Raw genomic sequence first — 18196 nt, 5'->3', positions numbered from 1 at the left:
AATCACTTGAAATACTCTTTCGAAATATGCATACATTTTCGTGGCAAACAAATCATCACTCTGAAGCCATGAACATCACACTCAGCCAGTTGATGGGCGTGAAAAAACGTTTTCATTTGAGCCAAAAGTATTAGACCAAAAAACTTTTAGAGCAGCATTTAAATGATTACCGCTTTGTTAATTTAGCCAAAAAGAGTTTCATATGAAATTTTTTTAATTTTTACTATTGCAACATAGAGAATATAAATCGTTAAGTAAATATGTAGTAATTTTTTAGAGAAGAGTATATATAAATCATTAAGTTTTATAGGTATTTTATTAGCAAACTATAAATCAATAAATAAATAATTATAACTACTATTTTTTGTTAAATTCACTTCACTTTATTATTTATTTTTTGTTGTCTGTTTCAAATTTTAAGAAACTCTTTTGATTGCCTTTTATTTATTATTTTATCAAAGCTTTTGTTTTTTGTTCAATGTCTCAAAGTCATTAAAAAAAGTATTAAGTATTGGAAGAAAAAACCTCTTGAAGGTCGCAATCTGCTTAGTTAGCTTCCTGGAATTGATTCCAAACTAACACTTAATTTTAAAATCCAAGTTGCCATTTCTATAAAAACTTTTACCCTCTTGAGATTTTTCAAGATTTATTTTGAGATCTTAGAATTAAAGGACTTTGCTTAGTGTTGAAAAAGTAAAACATATCGCTTTCCATTTCGAATACATTGGTTTCGAATTATTCGAAAATTAAAATGTGTTTTCCCTTCCATTTTCAAAACTTTGCTACAAAATATTTTTAATTTCAACTATTATAAATTCTTGTACAGGCAAAAGTGGAAGTCTAAAGATCTTTAAAAGAAAAACTAAAATCTTTTCGCTTTTGTTTTTCAAAAATAGTTTCATAAAGTACGAAATTTGATTTGAATTTTAGTACGACATAGTTTTGAAAACATTTTTGCCATCTGGGTTAATTAATTTTAGGTATAGTAAAGTAATGTATAGTTAAAAAGTTTGGCCCTCAAAAAAACTTATTTGTACTTTAGATTTCCAAAGTTCTTAAGGATTTTTCTAAATGTCTATTAAAGACACATATAGAAAAGTTTTAAGACGACAGTTATTGATAGCACTCTAATGATATTTACATTCCAAATATTTGAAAATAAATGCTTGAATGTTTGATAGCAAAGAGTCAAGTAATAATAAGTTAATGTTAACAAAGTAAAGTATATAGATTTACTTAATTTTAGTACCTTAACCGATTTTAAACTGATACAAAAACTAGTAAGGCTATTAGGTCTCTCTAAAAGAAAGTCAAAAGCTGACTCCAACAAGAATCAATTTCAAACTTTAAAAGAATTAAACATTCTTCTATCATTTAGACTCTACTTCTATTGAGAAGAGACAGAGCTAAGTAACAACTCAATAAATAGCATTGTTAGTCATGGCAATAATATTTCGAAATTGACCAGAAGTGACTCGAGAACAGGTGGTATTAATTGGACTTATATAGCGTAACCGGATTTCCGATTTTATATCAACGCCTTGCAAAATTTTGTTAAGTGTGTAGGAAAGTTGTTTGTTTTGTGTTCGCTGTGTAAGTCTGTTGATTTTTGGCCAAGAAATTTTTGTGGTAAAAGTAACTGAAAGTGAAGTGAAAATATTTGACAGACAATTGTCAATTGATGGAAATTGCATTATTGTTACTTCTATTATTATTACGGCTATTATTATTATTACAAAAACAAACTGTTTTATCTATTTGCTCCCACGTTAGCGTTAACGTTAACGTTAACTTGATGGCCTTCTACTTAGTCGACTGACGACTGACGACCAAAGACCGACGACGACGACGACGACAAAGACTGTAAATAAACTTGTGAAAGACTCACACACACTCTAAGTGTATGCACTTCCTCCGATCTCCGAGAGCTCTGATCTCGTCTAATACTACATATGCCCACTATACCATCTCCACCCCTTTTGTCTTTACCCCCTACCCCCTTCAGTTATATCTAAGCAATGTTGCGGCGAAATTCCAAACTAAGTGATTTTGTGTTGTTGTTGTTGTTGCTGTTTATTTTTCAGACTCTTTTCAATTTTCCTTTTCGCTTAACTTTGGCGTTGTTGGAATTGAAACCAGTTTTTAGCCAGATTCAGATTTAAAAAAAAGCGAAAAAAAAAAATATCAGATATATATATTCGCATACCGCATTTTCGGAGAGCTTTGTGTGTGTGTGTGTGTGTAAGAGCTTTACTTGGCTCAGCAAATGACGTCATAATTTGTTTTGGCCAAAAGTCAGAGAGATAGAGTGCGAGAGAGAGAGACCATGTGAGAAGAGTGTTTTAAGCCAACAGTTGGCATTAGGCAATCGTCGAGTGAACAACGTTTTTGATTGAAATTAAAATTCTTTACCATTCGATCCAAATAGTTTGTGCATCCAAAGTTATATATGAAGCAATCAATGAAAGTGTTTGAAAAGTGACGCGAAGATGGACGTCAAAGACATCAAGGGAGCCAAAGTGACACATGCGGGCTTACTTAAGCATAATAACGATGGCACAACCGAAACGCAAAAGATCACCCATGCTGGCCTGGTGGCCCGTTCACCCGAAGGCACTGCGGCCAAAGGCATGAATATACGCGGCAATGAGGATCTATGGGTCGAAATCCAAGCGAATACATTTCGCAATTGGGTCAATGAGCATCTAAGGGAGACGGGAATGCAGGTGAGTGCAAAGAAAACAAAATCAATCAAGCCTAACCATTAGATAACATGTCAAACGATCGCGATCGTTTAGAATCGATTTCGACTCGTTCTCTATTATGAAGCAGGGCCTGGTTCGTGGTCATTCCACGCTTGACTAGGTGACAATTGAAAAAAACAAAAAAAAAAAGATTTTTCATCTCATAATCTGGATTATGTTCTTCCGTCATTTGAGTTGCCTTAAATGGTTGCGTTTAGTTGTGAACGCCCACAGTGCAACACCCACGCCAATTGGCAGTAACAGGGGCCAGCAACTTCAATGGCAGCAATGAAAATCAATTACAAATTATTCGAATTTCAAAATAATGCCACTTTCAAGTGAAGTCAGTCAACAATGCATTCCATTTCCATTATTGTTGCAGTCATTTTTAAAATCGTTGTTTTTTTTGTGAGATTTTTTTTTCCCACCAAGTTGACTTGATCTAACCATATTTGGTTACCCGAATGCCAAGGTCAAATGCACGCACAATCGAAATGACTTACAAAAGTTGAAAATAAAAAACAACAACAAAATTGTATCTTTTGTTCGGTTCCAAAAAAAAAAACAAAAAATATATATTCATGCATAAATTTTTGGAGATTTTTTTGTTAACATGATGAGTTGATGTAGTCACAAGGCTGAAAAACCTTGTTAATTAAGTTTACCTTAAGCTTTCTCACTGAGTTCGGGTTCGTTTTGGTTTGGACTCGGTCTCCAGCTAGCCATTATTTGGGTCAATGTGCCAAATTTGAGAGCGTCAAGTGTGCAGTTTTTTTTTTTGGCAAGCTATTCTATAGACCGGGCTAGACCTAAAAATGAAAAATGTTGCAATCAAAATTTACTTTTTTGTGTGCATACAAGCTAAAAAAAAAGTACAACAACATCAACTTTGAAAAATGTTGTACACTATTTGCTATACAATAGACTTTTGTTATTTGAATTTTACAAATTTCTAACAACTCTTTATTAAAAATTTTATGGTAGCAAAGTCATCAGGGCATTGTTAAGCCCATTCATAGAAAATATGGAGCAAAAAAGGCAACTCCTAAAGAGACTTTTAAGAGAAAACAAACAGATTGCTAGAGAAAAATTAAAGTTTAATTTAAAAGATGATTTTGATTTGTTTATAGCACAAAGCCATGTGCATCAATTTCTAGGAAATTATAAGCGGCTTACACACACAGGTTTAAGGATGTAGGAAAAGATGAGGATGCATTACAATATTGTGCCTAAAATTCAAAGCTCTGCAAAGGAAGATTAAACAATGCCTTCTGTTTCAATTCAAAGTTTATTCACGAAGCTTTGAATTCCTAACACATTTTCTTAGTTTTACTTTTTACTTCTACTTCTTACCTCTACTTTTACTTCTACTTCTTACTTCAACTTCTTACTTACTCTCACAAGACTGTTAATTTACAATCGGTTACAATTTGGAGACCTTTTTGATAGTTTTCAAACCTTTGATGTTTGTTAAAGGTGAATGAAAGTATAAGAGGCTTGAAAATTAAACGTATGCCCTTGAATATTCCTCACTTTAATTACTAAATAAAGTAATGACATTAATAACAACGTTTTTTCCCAAGTACACCCTATTATTATGGAACACTATTTTTTTCACTCAAAAATGATTAAATTGAACGAATGAATCACATAAGACTAGCTACATTTTTATAGCATTTGTCATTTAGTTTAGTTTTTTTTTAAATAAAATTATTTTAATTTTCAATATTAAAGGCATATGATATATTCAAAAACAAGGAGCGAGCTTGCCCTATAAAATTAAGTCGAAAAGAATAAAATATTTTCTTTAGCTCCTTGATCCAACAATAAGTTGAGCGATTTTTATTTTATACAGTTTTCATATCAAGTCAAAGAGCAAACTACAAATTCAATTGAAATATCAATGGAAAAGTATAATGAAAGTATACATTTATCATACTATTAACAAACCAATTTAATTTACCATTAATTATAATTTACTACAGTCATGGAAATCCAACTCAACAAACTTTAAGTAAATTTGTTAATGGTTTTGTGAAAGGATTATATCCTTGTTCTGGCCAAACAAATTTATTAACTAATTGTAGCAGTTTTTACTGTTCAAGTTAAATTTAAACTGAAAGTTAACCTGATTTTAAAGCAACTTTCATATTAAGAGATCTGCTTTTCATTTCGGTTACAAATAAATTTTGCGATTTGTTTCAGTAGTAAACTTAATTATTTCATTGCCGTATTTAAAAATTTAAGTCCTATGGTTTAATCAAGATTTTAATAGCTTTATTGCCTAATTTATTTGACTTATTTAAACGTTCTATTGTGATTTAATATATCTTAATAAATACAAACTTTTAAAAAGCTGTTTAGAGTTTTAATACAATAATTAGGAGATTATTTATGTATGTATGTATTTATATTCTGCCTTCTATAAAAAACACTTTTCAACATTTAACCTAATTAAAAATTCTTTTATTCCCGTAATACTTTCTGTTTAGTTCAATTAATTAGTAAAGAATTTAAATAATTTAATGATTAATAAAATTTAAATGATTATACATACAAACGTCCCAGCTGTATGAGAAAATATTTGTAATTGTTTTACGTTTCATAGGACCTTTATGGACTTTTATATACATATATATGTATATAATCAACCCTTTTTCTAAGCAGGAATCCTGATTAAAGTCCAGAAGTTGTTGTAATTGTTCTAGTTATTTTATCTTAATTTTCCAATAATGGTTACAGAGGCTTAGGGACAATAGATTTGCTTTTCAAAGTGAGTTTATCAATAGTTCAAATGCAGTGGCGAGCACATGCGGATACATGTTTCAATACTGTGACTTTGAGTGGAAAACCCAGGAAAATCTAGTAATCGATTCTAAATTTTTAACAAAAATCCATTAATAATATATAAAACGAAAAACAATGTTATTCACTATCCCTTTCTTAGCGTGAATAATCCACAAAAATCCACTTTGGCTTGGGTAAGAAAACTTATGGATTAAGGAATTTTTTCAATACTTAGTCCAAAATACTTTGTCTTTAATCACGCTATTAATGCGCCTGGGCATACTCTCCACCAATTTTTCTGTCAATCCGTGCGACATTCCGCTTGGTCTCGACTTCAAAGCTATTCCATTGTCCTTGGCGGAGTATCGTAGCTCGACAGTTGCTTCTTTAGTCCGGTCATTCCTTTACAATCTTGGCCGTGTGTTTCGGATATATTATTAATGCATTTTTGCTAAAAATTTGGAATCACTTACTGCATTTTTCTGGGTTTTAAAGCCAATCAAAGTCTTAGTATCGAAACATGTATCCACATGTGCTCTCCACTGTAGGTGGATGACGTCACTGCCATTAACTTTCTTTAATGTTTCAAAAAAGCATTAAGAAAAGATGACTAAGTTGTCTTGATTACAAGATAGGTGTCCAATATTATCGGCATGACCCGACAAACACCTTTCTGTTTAATTTATTTATATTATATTTTAATTTAATTTGGAACCAAGAATGTTAAATTTGTTTAACACAAGAAACAATGTTACTAAAGAATTCACATTCTTCTCAAATTGTTTTGATATTAAAGTGGATTATTCCGATGAAAAGTTATTCTGCTTTCCTTTAGAGCAGGAAATGCAGTTACTTCTCAATGAAAAGGGCGGTAATGAAAAATTTAAAGGTTATTCGCCTGTCAGAGAACAACAAACGAAAAATTGCCCCGCGGTTGGAGGCCGTGAATAACAGCAAAACGGCGAAACGCAAGAAAAGTGGCAGCCACAGCTTGTTAGGCGGCATCACAATGAGATGAGATGCGATGAGATGAGGCAACAACTACACACACACACACACACACAAATAGACACTTGCTCAAATATGTCTGTGTACAATGACTACTATGTGCAAAGATTTTTATGGCAACCAATGAATATTTTCTTCTATGGCAGCAGCAACAAAAACAATGCAAACAAACAGCAACAGACACGCGATTGTCTCCAGATTTTGCCTCCTCCTTCACCTCCACCTCCACCTCCACCTCTGTGGAGTGAGCCAGCTGGCTGACAACCAGTAGATAAAAAGCTTTATGTCAAATGCGACGAATGGGGGAGAAAGCCTTACCCACTGTCATGTGAATAAAATAGATTCTCAGGCCCAACCCAAACCAAACCAAACCGAAACCAACTCAACTTAACTCAACTCAAGTCATTCCAATCCAAAGCAAAGCGTTTGCACCTAAAAACTGGGACAATTCGTTTGCTTGTGGTTGTTGTTGTTGTTGCCGTTGTTGCTCATTACGAAAGTGGGGAAACGACGATAGTTAATTATTCCTTATTTCACAGGTTCATGACTGGGCCACTGATTTCTGTGATGGCACTTGCCTGTGCGCCTTGGTTGAATCCCTGCAGACGCGTCCCCTGAAACCCTCATGGAATCGCCGGCCGGCGAATCAGCATCATTTCCTTGAGAATGCCTCAACGGCTCTTAAGTCGATTGAAGCGGATCACATTAAGCTGGTGAACATTGGCAATGTGGATATTGTCAATGGCAATGTGAAGCTCATTCTGGGTCTAATCTGGTCGCTAATTGTCCGCTATCAGATCGGCAGGAGTAAATTCCCGCCACGCAAACTAATGTTGGCATGGCTTCAGGCCGCCCTGCCCGATTGCAAGATCACCAATTTGACCACCGACTGGAATAGTGGTGTCAATCTGGCCGCTCTGTTGGATTATTGTCAGCCGGGTTTGTTTCCTCACTGGCGTAGCCTGGATCCTAGTCAATCTGTGCGCAACTGTACCAATGCCATGAATTTGGCTCAACGTGAATTTGGTGTACCCAAAGTCTTGGAGCCGGAATATTTGGCCTCCCCCTGGCTGGATGAGTTGTCCGGCATGACGTATTTGTCGTACTTCATGAAACCCGGAGGTCCTGGCTATAATGCCACCATGAGATGGGTTAATACCCAAGTCAAAGATCCGGTCAAGAACTTTACAGTGAGTTTGAACAAAGTTTTCCAATCAATCCTCAAAGTCTTCTAAAATGTTTTTCCTTTTTTTCTATAGACTGACTGGAACGATGGCCGTGTAATGTGTGAAATTATCAAGGGCTTGGGCGGTTCAGCTCCTGCTCCAGAGAAGCTAAGTGCGGATCCTTTTCATTATGAGAATAATATTAGGAAAGCGGTCGATGCTGGCTCCAAGCTGGGTGTTCAGCCCATACTCACACCCAAGGATATGGCCAATCCGGAAGTGGAACATCTGGGCATAATGGCATATGCTGCCCATTTGCAATGGGTGCCGCCTCGGCCGCCGCTCTCCGACCTGGTTAATGTTTACTTGGAGAGCACTTCCGGACGAGTCGGTGAACCGGTAAGTCCCCCTCCACCACCCACTCATAGCCTGTTGAGTCTTTATTAATGGTTAATTTTTATTTCACACGCAGACGCATTTCCGTATCGATGTATTGTCCCGGGATATCAGTCTGAATTCAGTGCGTTGCCATGTGGTGCCACCTTCCGGTCAACCGGCGCAGCCCGTGCGTCTGAATGTCCACGGCGAAGGAGTCTATGTACCGGAACGTTATGGCATGCATGAAATTGTCGTGGAAATCGGTGAGGATAGTTTGGGTGGTCATTTCTTCCGTGTCCTGCCGCGACTCCTGCAAGTCGCCCCACCCGGCATGGCACCCTGTGCTCTGGGCAGTTTAGTTGAGGTTCTGGTCAATGCCACGGGTGCACCCAAAACCGAGGATATTCTGGTGACAGCCGTCTCACCCACGGGCATTTCACATAATTGTCCCCTGAAGAAAATCGACGAGGGGCACAGTGCCATATTCAAGCCAGACGAAGCGGGCATCTGGGAAATAGCCATCACCTATCAGGGCAGGCACATACAGGGCGGACCCTTCACCTGTGCCGTATTCGATGCATCTGGTGTCTCTGTGCATGGCCTCGATGGAGCCATGCCGCTGCGTGCACACACCTTTGAGGTGGATGCTCGCGGTGTCGGTGTCTCTGGGGAGTTGCATGTGGACATTGTCCATGATAAGCACTCGTTGGTCTGTTCGGTGGAGAAAATTGTCGAAAACAAATACCGTGTGACATTTATGCCGCGACAAAATGGCAAATATCGCGTCTATATCTACTTTAATGGCTACGATGTCAAGGGATCGCCATTCATGTGAGTATAATCAACCATAAATTTTATAAACCATAATTTAGGTTCGTTTGAATTTGGCAACAGTTATAGAAATTTAGTTCCTTGAAAATTTAGACAAACTCCCGAAAATTTATTTTAGACAGTCAATTTTCTTTCAGTCCGGACTGAACTTGAATCTATTATTCTCTTTTCTTCAGGAAAAGCTACTTATAATATTGGCTTATAGTAGATGTTGATGAACTAGAAGTAGCTTAAGAAATAGTTTCTATTTAAATAAAAATAGATATCTGTTTATCTATTTTCTATCTATTTTCCCATGTAAAATATTAGCTAAAGGCTCGAGCTATTATGTCTTTAAACTGTGGCATTACGAATGTTTCTTATGAATTTTCAGTTTAAAAATCTAAGAAAAACACATTTTTAAGAACATCTTTCCTTGGCTCAAATCTGAATCCATTTTTTGTTAATACTTATTAAACAGTTGTGTCCCAATTTTTATGGCTAGATTAAAATAACCTAGTTATTTTTTATGAGAATACAAATTTTAAAATAGGTAATTTTAATTTCACTTATTAACAGTTGAATCCAAATTCGAATGTGGATACGATTAGGAAGATAATATTTAATTGGAATGCAAATTCCGATATAGATCATTAAATTTTTGAGGTGTATATGTGCACAATTCGTTGATAAAACTTACTGTAATCATTTTGTATTTACTATATCGATTACGAGAGGGAGATATTATCAGAAATACAGTCTTAATTTTAAATAGGTGGCTATTAGGGGTTCTAATCGGTTGCTCGGGAGTGTGTCTACACTTATTGTAGTTTATTGTAGTTCAAACTTTTTTATGATCAAATTAGCAAATGGAAAATCTACTTCTATAAATGACCACATATAGCATACAACTTCCTCACTCCTGTGAATTTTCCTAAACGAATTTAGCCTTGCTGCAGAGCAACCCTTATTTGTTGAGTCGACTTTTTGTTCAAGAATTTGTCTTATATTTAACTAAACTTATAATTAACTAAATACCTCCTTTTCAAAATCCCAATACAGAATGCGCGTTGGCACTAAGGGACGTTCGGGCAAGACGCGTAGCAGTCCTCTGCACGATAGCAAAAATCGTTCCGAGAGTCCTTCGATGCACTTTATTTCGACGACCAATACCCGGCACAATGACTATCGCAATAATACGTCATCCTTGTCGAGGCACAATACGGCGGAGCGTACTAGCAGCTATTCGCCACAGTATTCACCCAAATTGGATACCACTGACTATCACACAACCAGTTCTAGGTACTACAAGCGGGAAAGTGAGGTAAGTTGTAACGATCCTTCATTTGAGGTCGAGATATCAGCATGCGGCATTAAGGGCACTGGCACGGGCATTTTGGCTAACGCTTTCTTACCCTCAAAGACACAAGACACACACACACACACCACCCACACTGAAACTATCCCATCAAAATTGAATGTTTTTGGCTATGAACTAACAACTCCCCCAACACACACACACACACACACACTCAAAATTACCTTTGACAGGAGAACAACACACCTCCGTTGACTAGTGCTTCACCCACTGTGAAGTATCTCAATTCAACCGATCTGTATACGGAAAATCCCATGGGAGGTCGTCGCGATTCCAAAACCTCAAACAGTAGTTCGACCAAAAACGATTACTACTATGACAAGGAGAATGAATTGTACAGCCAACGTCGGGTAGTCACAAAACCCAAGTTGACCTCACCACGGGAAGAGAGCAAACATCTGATAGGAACCAGTAGCAGCAGTACCAGTACGAGCACCTATCAACGCCTCCAACAGCAGCAACAGCAGAGCAGTTCCCTCAGTCCAATACCTAGTCCCACACTGAATGTAACTAAATTTGTTTGTTTCGTCTTGCCCAAAGAAAAAAAAAGAATCCCTTAATCTAAAGAAAATACTTATTCTTTGATGGAACTATCTTAATATTTATTTTTCTACAATCCTCCAATAACAGACACGCTCCAGCGAAGTGCATAATCATAGTCCTCTGACCATCAAGACATCAAATCAATATGAAAGCTCGTCGCGTAATCTAACTGGTTTGGGTAGTCCAAGACATGCCTCCGTGTCGCCCATTCAAAGGTATTCACCCAATAGTGCCTATATAACGACAGCTACCCATCGCATGGGCAGTCCCATAACGAGCACTCTAAATAAGGTAAGTCCTTTGGAAGATGACCATTGAAGAGTAATAAATAACTTTCATCCTCATTCACTCCCTTGTAGAATGGCTATGAAACAACACGCACTGTGGAAAAGTCATCATCATCGACCTACAAGTCCTCGTCCAACTATGTCACCGACTCAGCCGCGAATGTCCGTGCCAGTCCCTCGCTCTATGGGACCACAGAACGTTTGCGTCGTTCAGGTTCCCCAGAGCCACGTATCGATCACTCTTCGAATGTGAGAGTTTCTTCGATGAAACCAGCCTCAGCTCGTCGTGATAGCTGGGATGTGATCAATAAGACCAAACATATGCTCTCGCACAATTCGCTCGAATCACTGGCGAATATGACCGAGAAGCAATTGAATACGGAACTTCAATATAATCGTCCCGATTTGGATCATGAAACGCAAAGGAATACCCAGTACAATAAGTTTGCCTTGCACAAACAGCAACAGCAGCAGCAACAGCAATCGGATTATCGCCGGGATTCCCCAGACGATGGAGAGCGCTACAAGTAAGACAAGAAAAAGGACTACCATTCCCAGTTCAAATGCTCATTCCTTTGCATTTCTTGCCCTTGCAGACCCAGTGCCATTACAGTCAAATCGCATTCAAATAATACCTATACCGATAAATCTGGCGGCTATACGAAAACGGTGAAGGAATCAAGTGAACATGTTGTCACCGAAAGCAATGGCCATGGCCCTGGCTATGGTTATAGTTCACTTTCACGTTTCCGACCCATAGATAGCAATGCAACGGGTGCTAGAGCCATACGTGTCCAGGATATACCAAACGGTTCGATTGGTCGTCCTGTGGAATTCGAAATCGATGGCTCCAAGGCCGGTTCGGGCAATTTGGAGATCTTGGTAAATGGCGGCAGAGTCACTTCCTCGGTGCGCTCGCTGGGAGGACAGCGATTCATAGCCAGTTTTACTCCCCATGAACATGGAACACACACTGTGCAGATCACATTCAATGGCGAAACTGTGCCAGGTGAGTTTACTCTGCCAGAAACCGAAAATATATATTCATAAGTAGATTGAACTGTGGGCGTACTTAGTTCCTTATTAAGTAAGGCAACATTCTTGTTAGATCAACTTGTTTGTTGTGTAAATAAATGAAGAAGTTCAATCAAATGAAGTCAGATTGATGACTTTAAATTCAAACAAGATGATCGAATTGGTTAAGCATATAAAACTAGAAGAAATATTTTAGATAAGAAGAAATCTCCAAAAGAAAAATTTAAAACAGTGGCGAATCTATAAGTAAATTAGAAAATTGGGGGCGTCGACAATTTAATATGCTAGAAAATTTATAAAAGAGGTAGAAATTAGGTAATGTAACTTATTTTTACTTTTTTTCTTAGAGATCTACTAAATATATGTACACAGTTATTAATATAGTTTTTTTGAAATATTCATTATATTTTATTTATTAAATTGACCCAAGGAAAAATGCATAAAATCGATTCTATTAGATTACATTTTTTAGATTTTTTTATTCATTCTATTTATTTTTAATTTTAATATTTTTAGAGTATTCCCAGATAAATATTAAAATTAATGAGAAACAAGGAAAAATCCGATCGAAAAATACTTCATAACTATATTTATTCATTATTTGCAATTCTAAATTAATCAAAAATTTAATTTTTTACATTATTTAACAAGTTTAACTAATCTTTATTAATTTAATATCAATCACAATTTCTAATTCAGATATTTATAGTTACATTTTTGAGGTTTAATCTATTTATTTTGTATAGGTTTTATTTATTATTTATTTATTTTTTAACATTTGAATCCATTAATTATAAGAAAGTTGAGTTTTTTTAAACATTTTAATCCATTAAATATGCATAATTCAAGAATTTTTTTTCAGTCAGAAATTGAAAAATATGTTAATGAAATTTGAAAGATACTGGTAAAAAAAACTGTCTTAAATCAACTAAATTGTTTGTTCTTTTACGTTAAAGGTACTTAAAATCAAATAACAACAAATTTTTTTTCCCATTTTGTTCTATATCACATTTTGTAAAATGTAAAAATATTTGTTTCCTTTAATTCTAGTATTTTTCGAAGAATAAGAATAAATATAATAACTTAGTTTTTTCTAGGAGCTATAAAATTGAAGTTATATATTCCCAAAACAAATCTAAAGAGATCAATGAATATTTATATTAAAAGCTTTCTGAAATATAGACTTGGATCTTAGTAAATGAACTTGCCGAAATAAATCCAAATTAGTATTCAAATAAGTTGAAGGAAAATTGATGTGCAAAATCTTAGTTACCTTTGGAAGTTTAAGAAAAAAATTCTATTGTGATTTTAATATAAAAAATATAAAATATATATATATTATTATAAATATAGCCTTAAATTATTAAGATTGGGCTTCTAAGGCAATATTATCCAATATATCCAATTGAATATCATTCATTCAAGATATAAAATGATAAAATGAACCACAGTGCGGCGAATTGAGAGACTACTATGAAGTCTCTTAACTTTGCTCTCCCTCTCTCTGTTTGCTCATCGCTCACCTGTACTCTATCTCTCTCTCTCGCTGGCTCACCTGTGGCTTGATCGGTGTCTCTCACGGTCTCTGGCCTGCTCGTTTACGCTCTATTGCGCTCAGTTTTTACCTGCTCGACGGGTTCGCTCATAGGCCTTACAGAGAGATGCGATTGTGGCTTGAGAGTTTGGTTATAGCCCAGTCATAGCTCGCGTTTGAAACGAAACTGACACGTCGGCGCTAAGTGAAAATTGAAAGCAATCGCTAAATTGCATAGCAAGCCTAGAATTGGCCAAGAATTACATATATTGTTAATCTATATGTATGGAAATTTTCAGTGAATTGTGCAAAGAAATACAGGCAAAGAGCAATTTAAATGTAAAGGCTTTTTCATTGTTTGTTTTTAACGCCCGAAAGGAAAATAAAAGAAATTCCATCAAAAAAGAAAAGTGAAGAACCAACAACAACGAATGGACAAAACGACATTGTGTTACCTGGAATGTGTAGCGAATTGAAAAGATTTTCGTGTGAGATTTCTAAGAGGCTAAAGAAATATGCTAATATAACCAAAATGCGGTCATTGTTGCTTTCGTCTCCAGCTCCGCATTCTGTGTGTTTCTTTTAGATATATCAACTTTTTTTTTTTTGTATTATTTTGGAGTCTCTCCCATTGTGTGTGTGTGTGTGTTGGGGCAAAATAAAACCAGTTTAATGAACCTTTTGAAGCAGAAATATTTTCAATAGGGGCATATGTTTAGATAGATTCCAAAGAGAGAAAAAAAACAGTCTTTTCCTTTTCAAATGCATTTTTTTTTTTTTTTGCTCTTGCTGCCATTTTGTATGGCTTCGATTTTTGCCCAGTTTTTGCCCCTTTTTGACTTACTTAGTGTGTTAGTTCGATAGATACATAAATTTCTGTAGATATATATGCACTTGTAGGTTGCTATTGCGGAAATCCCAGACAACACACACACACACTGAGATAGATTGTTACTCCAAGAAGGAAGTGCAGAGATTTTTTGTCCCCCCGTCCACATACCTTTCCTTTTCCTGTGTATGTTAACTCACTTGGCAGTTGTCAGTTGGCAGCATTCGCTGCGACTCAGAAAAACCCGTTGGGATAGGTTGATTGCCCAGGTATGTTGCAGGGCGCGACAGGTATCTGCTGCCACTGGCCTTCTGTGATCGCTTAAAAGAGATTGCAATTTTTTTTTTGTTTTTTGATGTTGTTGTTTTGGGTTTTGGTTTGAGTTCGAGTTTTGAGATTTTGTTTGTGTTTTTGCGGCAACGTTGGCCACTTTCCTCTGACAAAAATATTTGTTAACAAACATTTTCGTCTCGTTTATGCCACACCTTCGTGAGGAAGATGGTTGGCCGGCGGGGCGAGGTGGCGGGGGGTCCACTTTTACCTCTCGCTTATGGCCATTTCCGCTCTTTTAACATATTGGCACACATTCCCATTTCTCCGACAAACCAACATACAAAAAAAAAAAAGTTAAAGGCAAAGTGAAACTGCCTGCCCGCAACTTTGTGCATAATTTATTTGACGAAAAAAATTGACGAAAACGTTGAAAGTACATAACTGGTTTTTTATTTTCATTTCGGCCAAATGCCATAGCCACAGCCACACCCCCCTTGCCTCCACACACACTTTGGGATTGAAGACCGTTAATAATACCAAAAAAAAAAAAAACAAAGTAAACAATTTTAATATAAATTACTATATAAAACGCGCGCGATTAAAACGTGCAATTCATAACTCTGTGATCGTGCCTCGCATCGGAATTTCTGTGAACATTTTTGATAATCTTCTTGTTAATCGTGTTGTTATCTGTGTTGTCTTGTTGAAATATCTAGTAAAAATAATCAAAATCAAAAGAATCAGCTCCACTGCTGACACATAATCTTTTAATCATATATAAAGTTGGCTTATTTTTTTTTTGTTTAACTCAACTCAAGTTCAGACGTGCCGCCGGGCCAAGAATTGTGTTTTGATTACAAGCAACGGTCAACGATCAGCAACGGGCAGCAGGTCAAGCTGTCGCCTCATCATCAACATCATCATCATCATCAGTTTCTTGCACTGTCAACGGCCGCTGCTCTACCATAGATAAAAACGTAAATTTCTCTCCTCTTTATTCTATACATAATACCAATTAAAATACTACCAAAAAAACAAAAAAAATGTATTTCAACTTAACGGTTTGGTCTTTGGTTTAGACACTTTTGTGACACATGGAGTTTGTTGAATAGTTAGGCAGCTGCAGGCCATTGTAACGGTTCTCTGACCAGTCACGTAACCGATTGCCAATTGGTAGATTCCATTCCATCTCTTACATATACACACACACACATACTATCTATATACATAGATAGTTACATACTTATGCAGATTGTATAACAGCTCTGCGAGATGGCCTAAAGCTGTGAGACTGCTAACTGCACTTGTTCTTTGCCAGCCGGAAAACGTATTAGCAACATCTCACCCCAATGGCAATGGCAAGAGCAACAGCAACAGCAATGGCAACGGCAACGGCAACGGCTGCCTGGCAAACCTGCCTCCAAGCCAAGAATCTAAATACACTTAAGAAAAAATCGAGTAAATAACTCATAAAGGAAAATATTAAAGGGGATTTATAAATGCCAGGAAGAGTTTCGTACATTATTCTAAGCAAATTTTAAAGTTTGTTTGTTTATATAAAGCGCAATGAACTTTGTTTTAAAACTATCTTATAAAACTTAATAGTTTTTTAATTTATCATTGAGGAAGAAGTCTTACAATTAGTTTAAAACCAAACAGTCAAGAACTGATCTCAAAAAACCCTAGCAAATGTCTGAACTGCAACTTTCATCCTTTAGGATCGAATTAAACACACGTTCTGAAAGGGTTAAGAAGTTTGTGCTAACATTTGAAACTTTTTTTGACATCTCGCGGCCTAAAACACAATTTTCATTACAAAAAATTTATTAGATATAAGTATATACATATATGATTCTGTGGAATACTTTTTCCAAAAAAGAACCAGCTTTAACTGCTTTTAAAAGAATCAAGAAATGACAAATTTTGATATGCCATATACAGTAAAATCCGGTTATAAAGCACTCAAGGAACCGACGATTTTTGTCGTTATATCCGGAAGACGTACTAACTGGAGGCTTTTTCATATAAGGTTGTATTGTGACCAACCAATCACTCATCGAACTTTAGTCGCTATAACCGGACGGATTTGTAATTTGATTTCTAGTTACTAGAGTTGAATTTCTCACAATTTGTTTACCTGAAACTAATACTGGTTAAAAATATTGCTTAAATAATATGGAAGACCTATAATTAATCGAATAAGTAAACAATATAGCCAAAGAAAACATTCGATTCAACCAAAAACTATTGGGCCACAATGTTAACTGAGTTTCTTTAATGACTATGTCTATATCCTTGTCTTTGAATAATATGTGTATATTACAAATACTTTTTTTGAGAGTAGATCTTTGAGGTTTTTGAATGTGTTGAAGTGATATTAATATATATATTATTCTTTATATGTATCTGTATCTGTACTATTTACATAGAGTAATATAGACAAAGTCTATCAAAATTTGCAAGAACTGAACTAGTGATACATTTTTAAGTTAAAGGTTTTTATAATCTTTAAATCTTTGATCTTTTGATGACAAATACAGAAAGAAAAATAGAACTCCATTTTCTTAAACGTGGACACCAAGAAAATTGAAATAGCCAACTTTGCTGAAATCTAACCAAACTACATTGTGATTTTGGCTAACCTAGATTTAGTCTTTTTGCAGATCTTTTATTGATATTTATTATAAATTCACAACTCTTCAGAATTTGAATATCATATGTTGTCTGAATTTCAGCAGCTTTAAACCACTTAATATTTTGAAAAGAACTTAAAAGGAGGCTTGAAAGTTTTAAACAAACAGAACAGAAGACACCCATTGAGAACACTTGTTTGCTTTGTATTTAAGTATTTGTTTTGGCCAAAAAGCTATTCATCTTAAATAGAACACTTATGGAGCAATATGCATTAATTTGAAAGTGGTAACAAACTGGTCTTTGTCTAAACTTTTCTTATAACTAAGTAGGTTAAATCTTTCACTCATTGTACGTGAGATTAGAGAAATTTAAACACTAGTTGAAGACAAAAGAAAATCTTTTCCAACTATATACTCGTTATCTAGATGATTTAGATCATCTTAGCAAGTTGATTAAGAGTTAGATGGATGATAGCAACTCTTTAGCTTAAAGACAGGAGATAGCATTAGTTTTCGGCCAATTTGTAATGTTTAATCTTAAATCTTTTGCAATTCAAAATTGCAAATCTGATTCCAGTTCATCAGATAAAAGTTTTTCAAGTCATGTTAGTTCTACTTCCGACAAATTGTAAGAATATTTTGCATTTTCTTTCTACATATTCTCATAAATTTAGTAATTTATTGAATTTTTGAATGCCAAGTTTTCTCACAGTGTAACACTGCCAAACAGCCTCACTGCCAAAGAATTTATTGATCTATTGGGGCGAAGATTAGTTACTCTATTTTTAACA

General features: G+C 35.5%; 1 protein-coding gene across 4 annotated transcripts in view; it reads left to right on the top strand.

Moving 5' to 3' along the window:
- The first annotated feature begins 2428 nt into the window (after positions 1-2428).
- The window catches only part of LOC6640245 (filamin-A), a 27390-nt gene continuing 11622 nt past the window's right edge, over positions 2429-18196 (top strand). Inside the window, exons 1-9 of one of the 4 annotated variants that reach the window (XM_002063279.4) lie at positions 2429-2726; positions 7079-7729; positions 7799-8104; positions 8178-8914; positions 9956-10217; positions 10445-10777; positions 10902-11105; positions 11174-11628; positions 11698-12110. In XM_002063279.4, coding sequence (XP_002063315.1) covers positions 2490-2726; positions 7079-7729; positions 7799-8104; positions 8178-8914; positions 9956-10217; positions 10445-10777; positions 10902-11105; positions 11174-11628; positions 11698-12110 — 3598 coding nt within the window. In that variant the 5' untranslated portion in view covers positions 2429-2489. Of the gene's footprint in view, positions 2727-7078; positions 7730-7798; positions 8105-8177; positions 8915-9955; positions 10218-10444; positions 10778-10901; positions 11106-11173; positions 11629-11697; positions 12111-15488; positions 15750-18196 lie in introns of those variants that run through there. The other 3 variants (XM_023182042.2, XM_015178770.3, XM_023182043.2) reach the window with 3 other exon arrangements.

Source organism: Drosophila willistoni, assembly GCF_018902025.1.
Source record: "Drosophila willistoni isolate 14030-0811.24 chromosome 2L unlocalized genomic scaffold, UCI_dwil_1.1 Seg196, whole genome shotgun sequence".
In the NCBI taxonomy this organism is placed as follows: Eukaryota; Metazoa; Arthropoda; class Insecta; order Diptera; family Drosophilidae; genus Drosophila; species Drosophila willistoni.
Note: the sequence above shows the minus strand (reverse complement) of the source record. Positions and strands in the feature narration are given on the sequence as shown.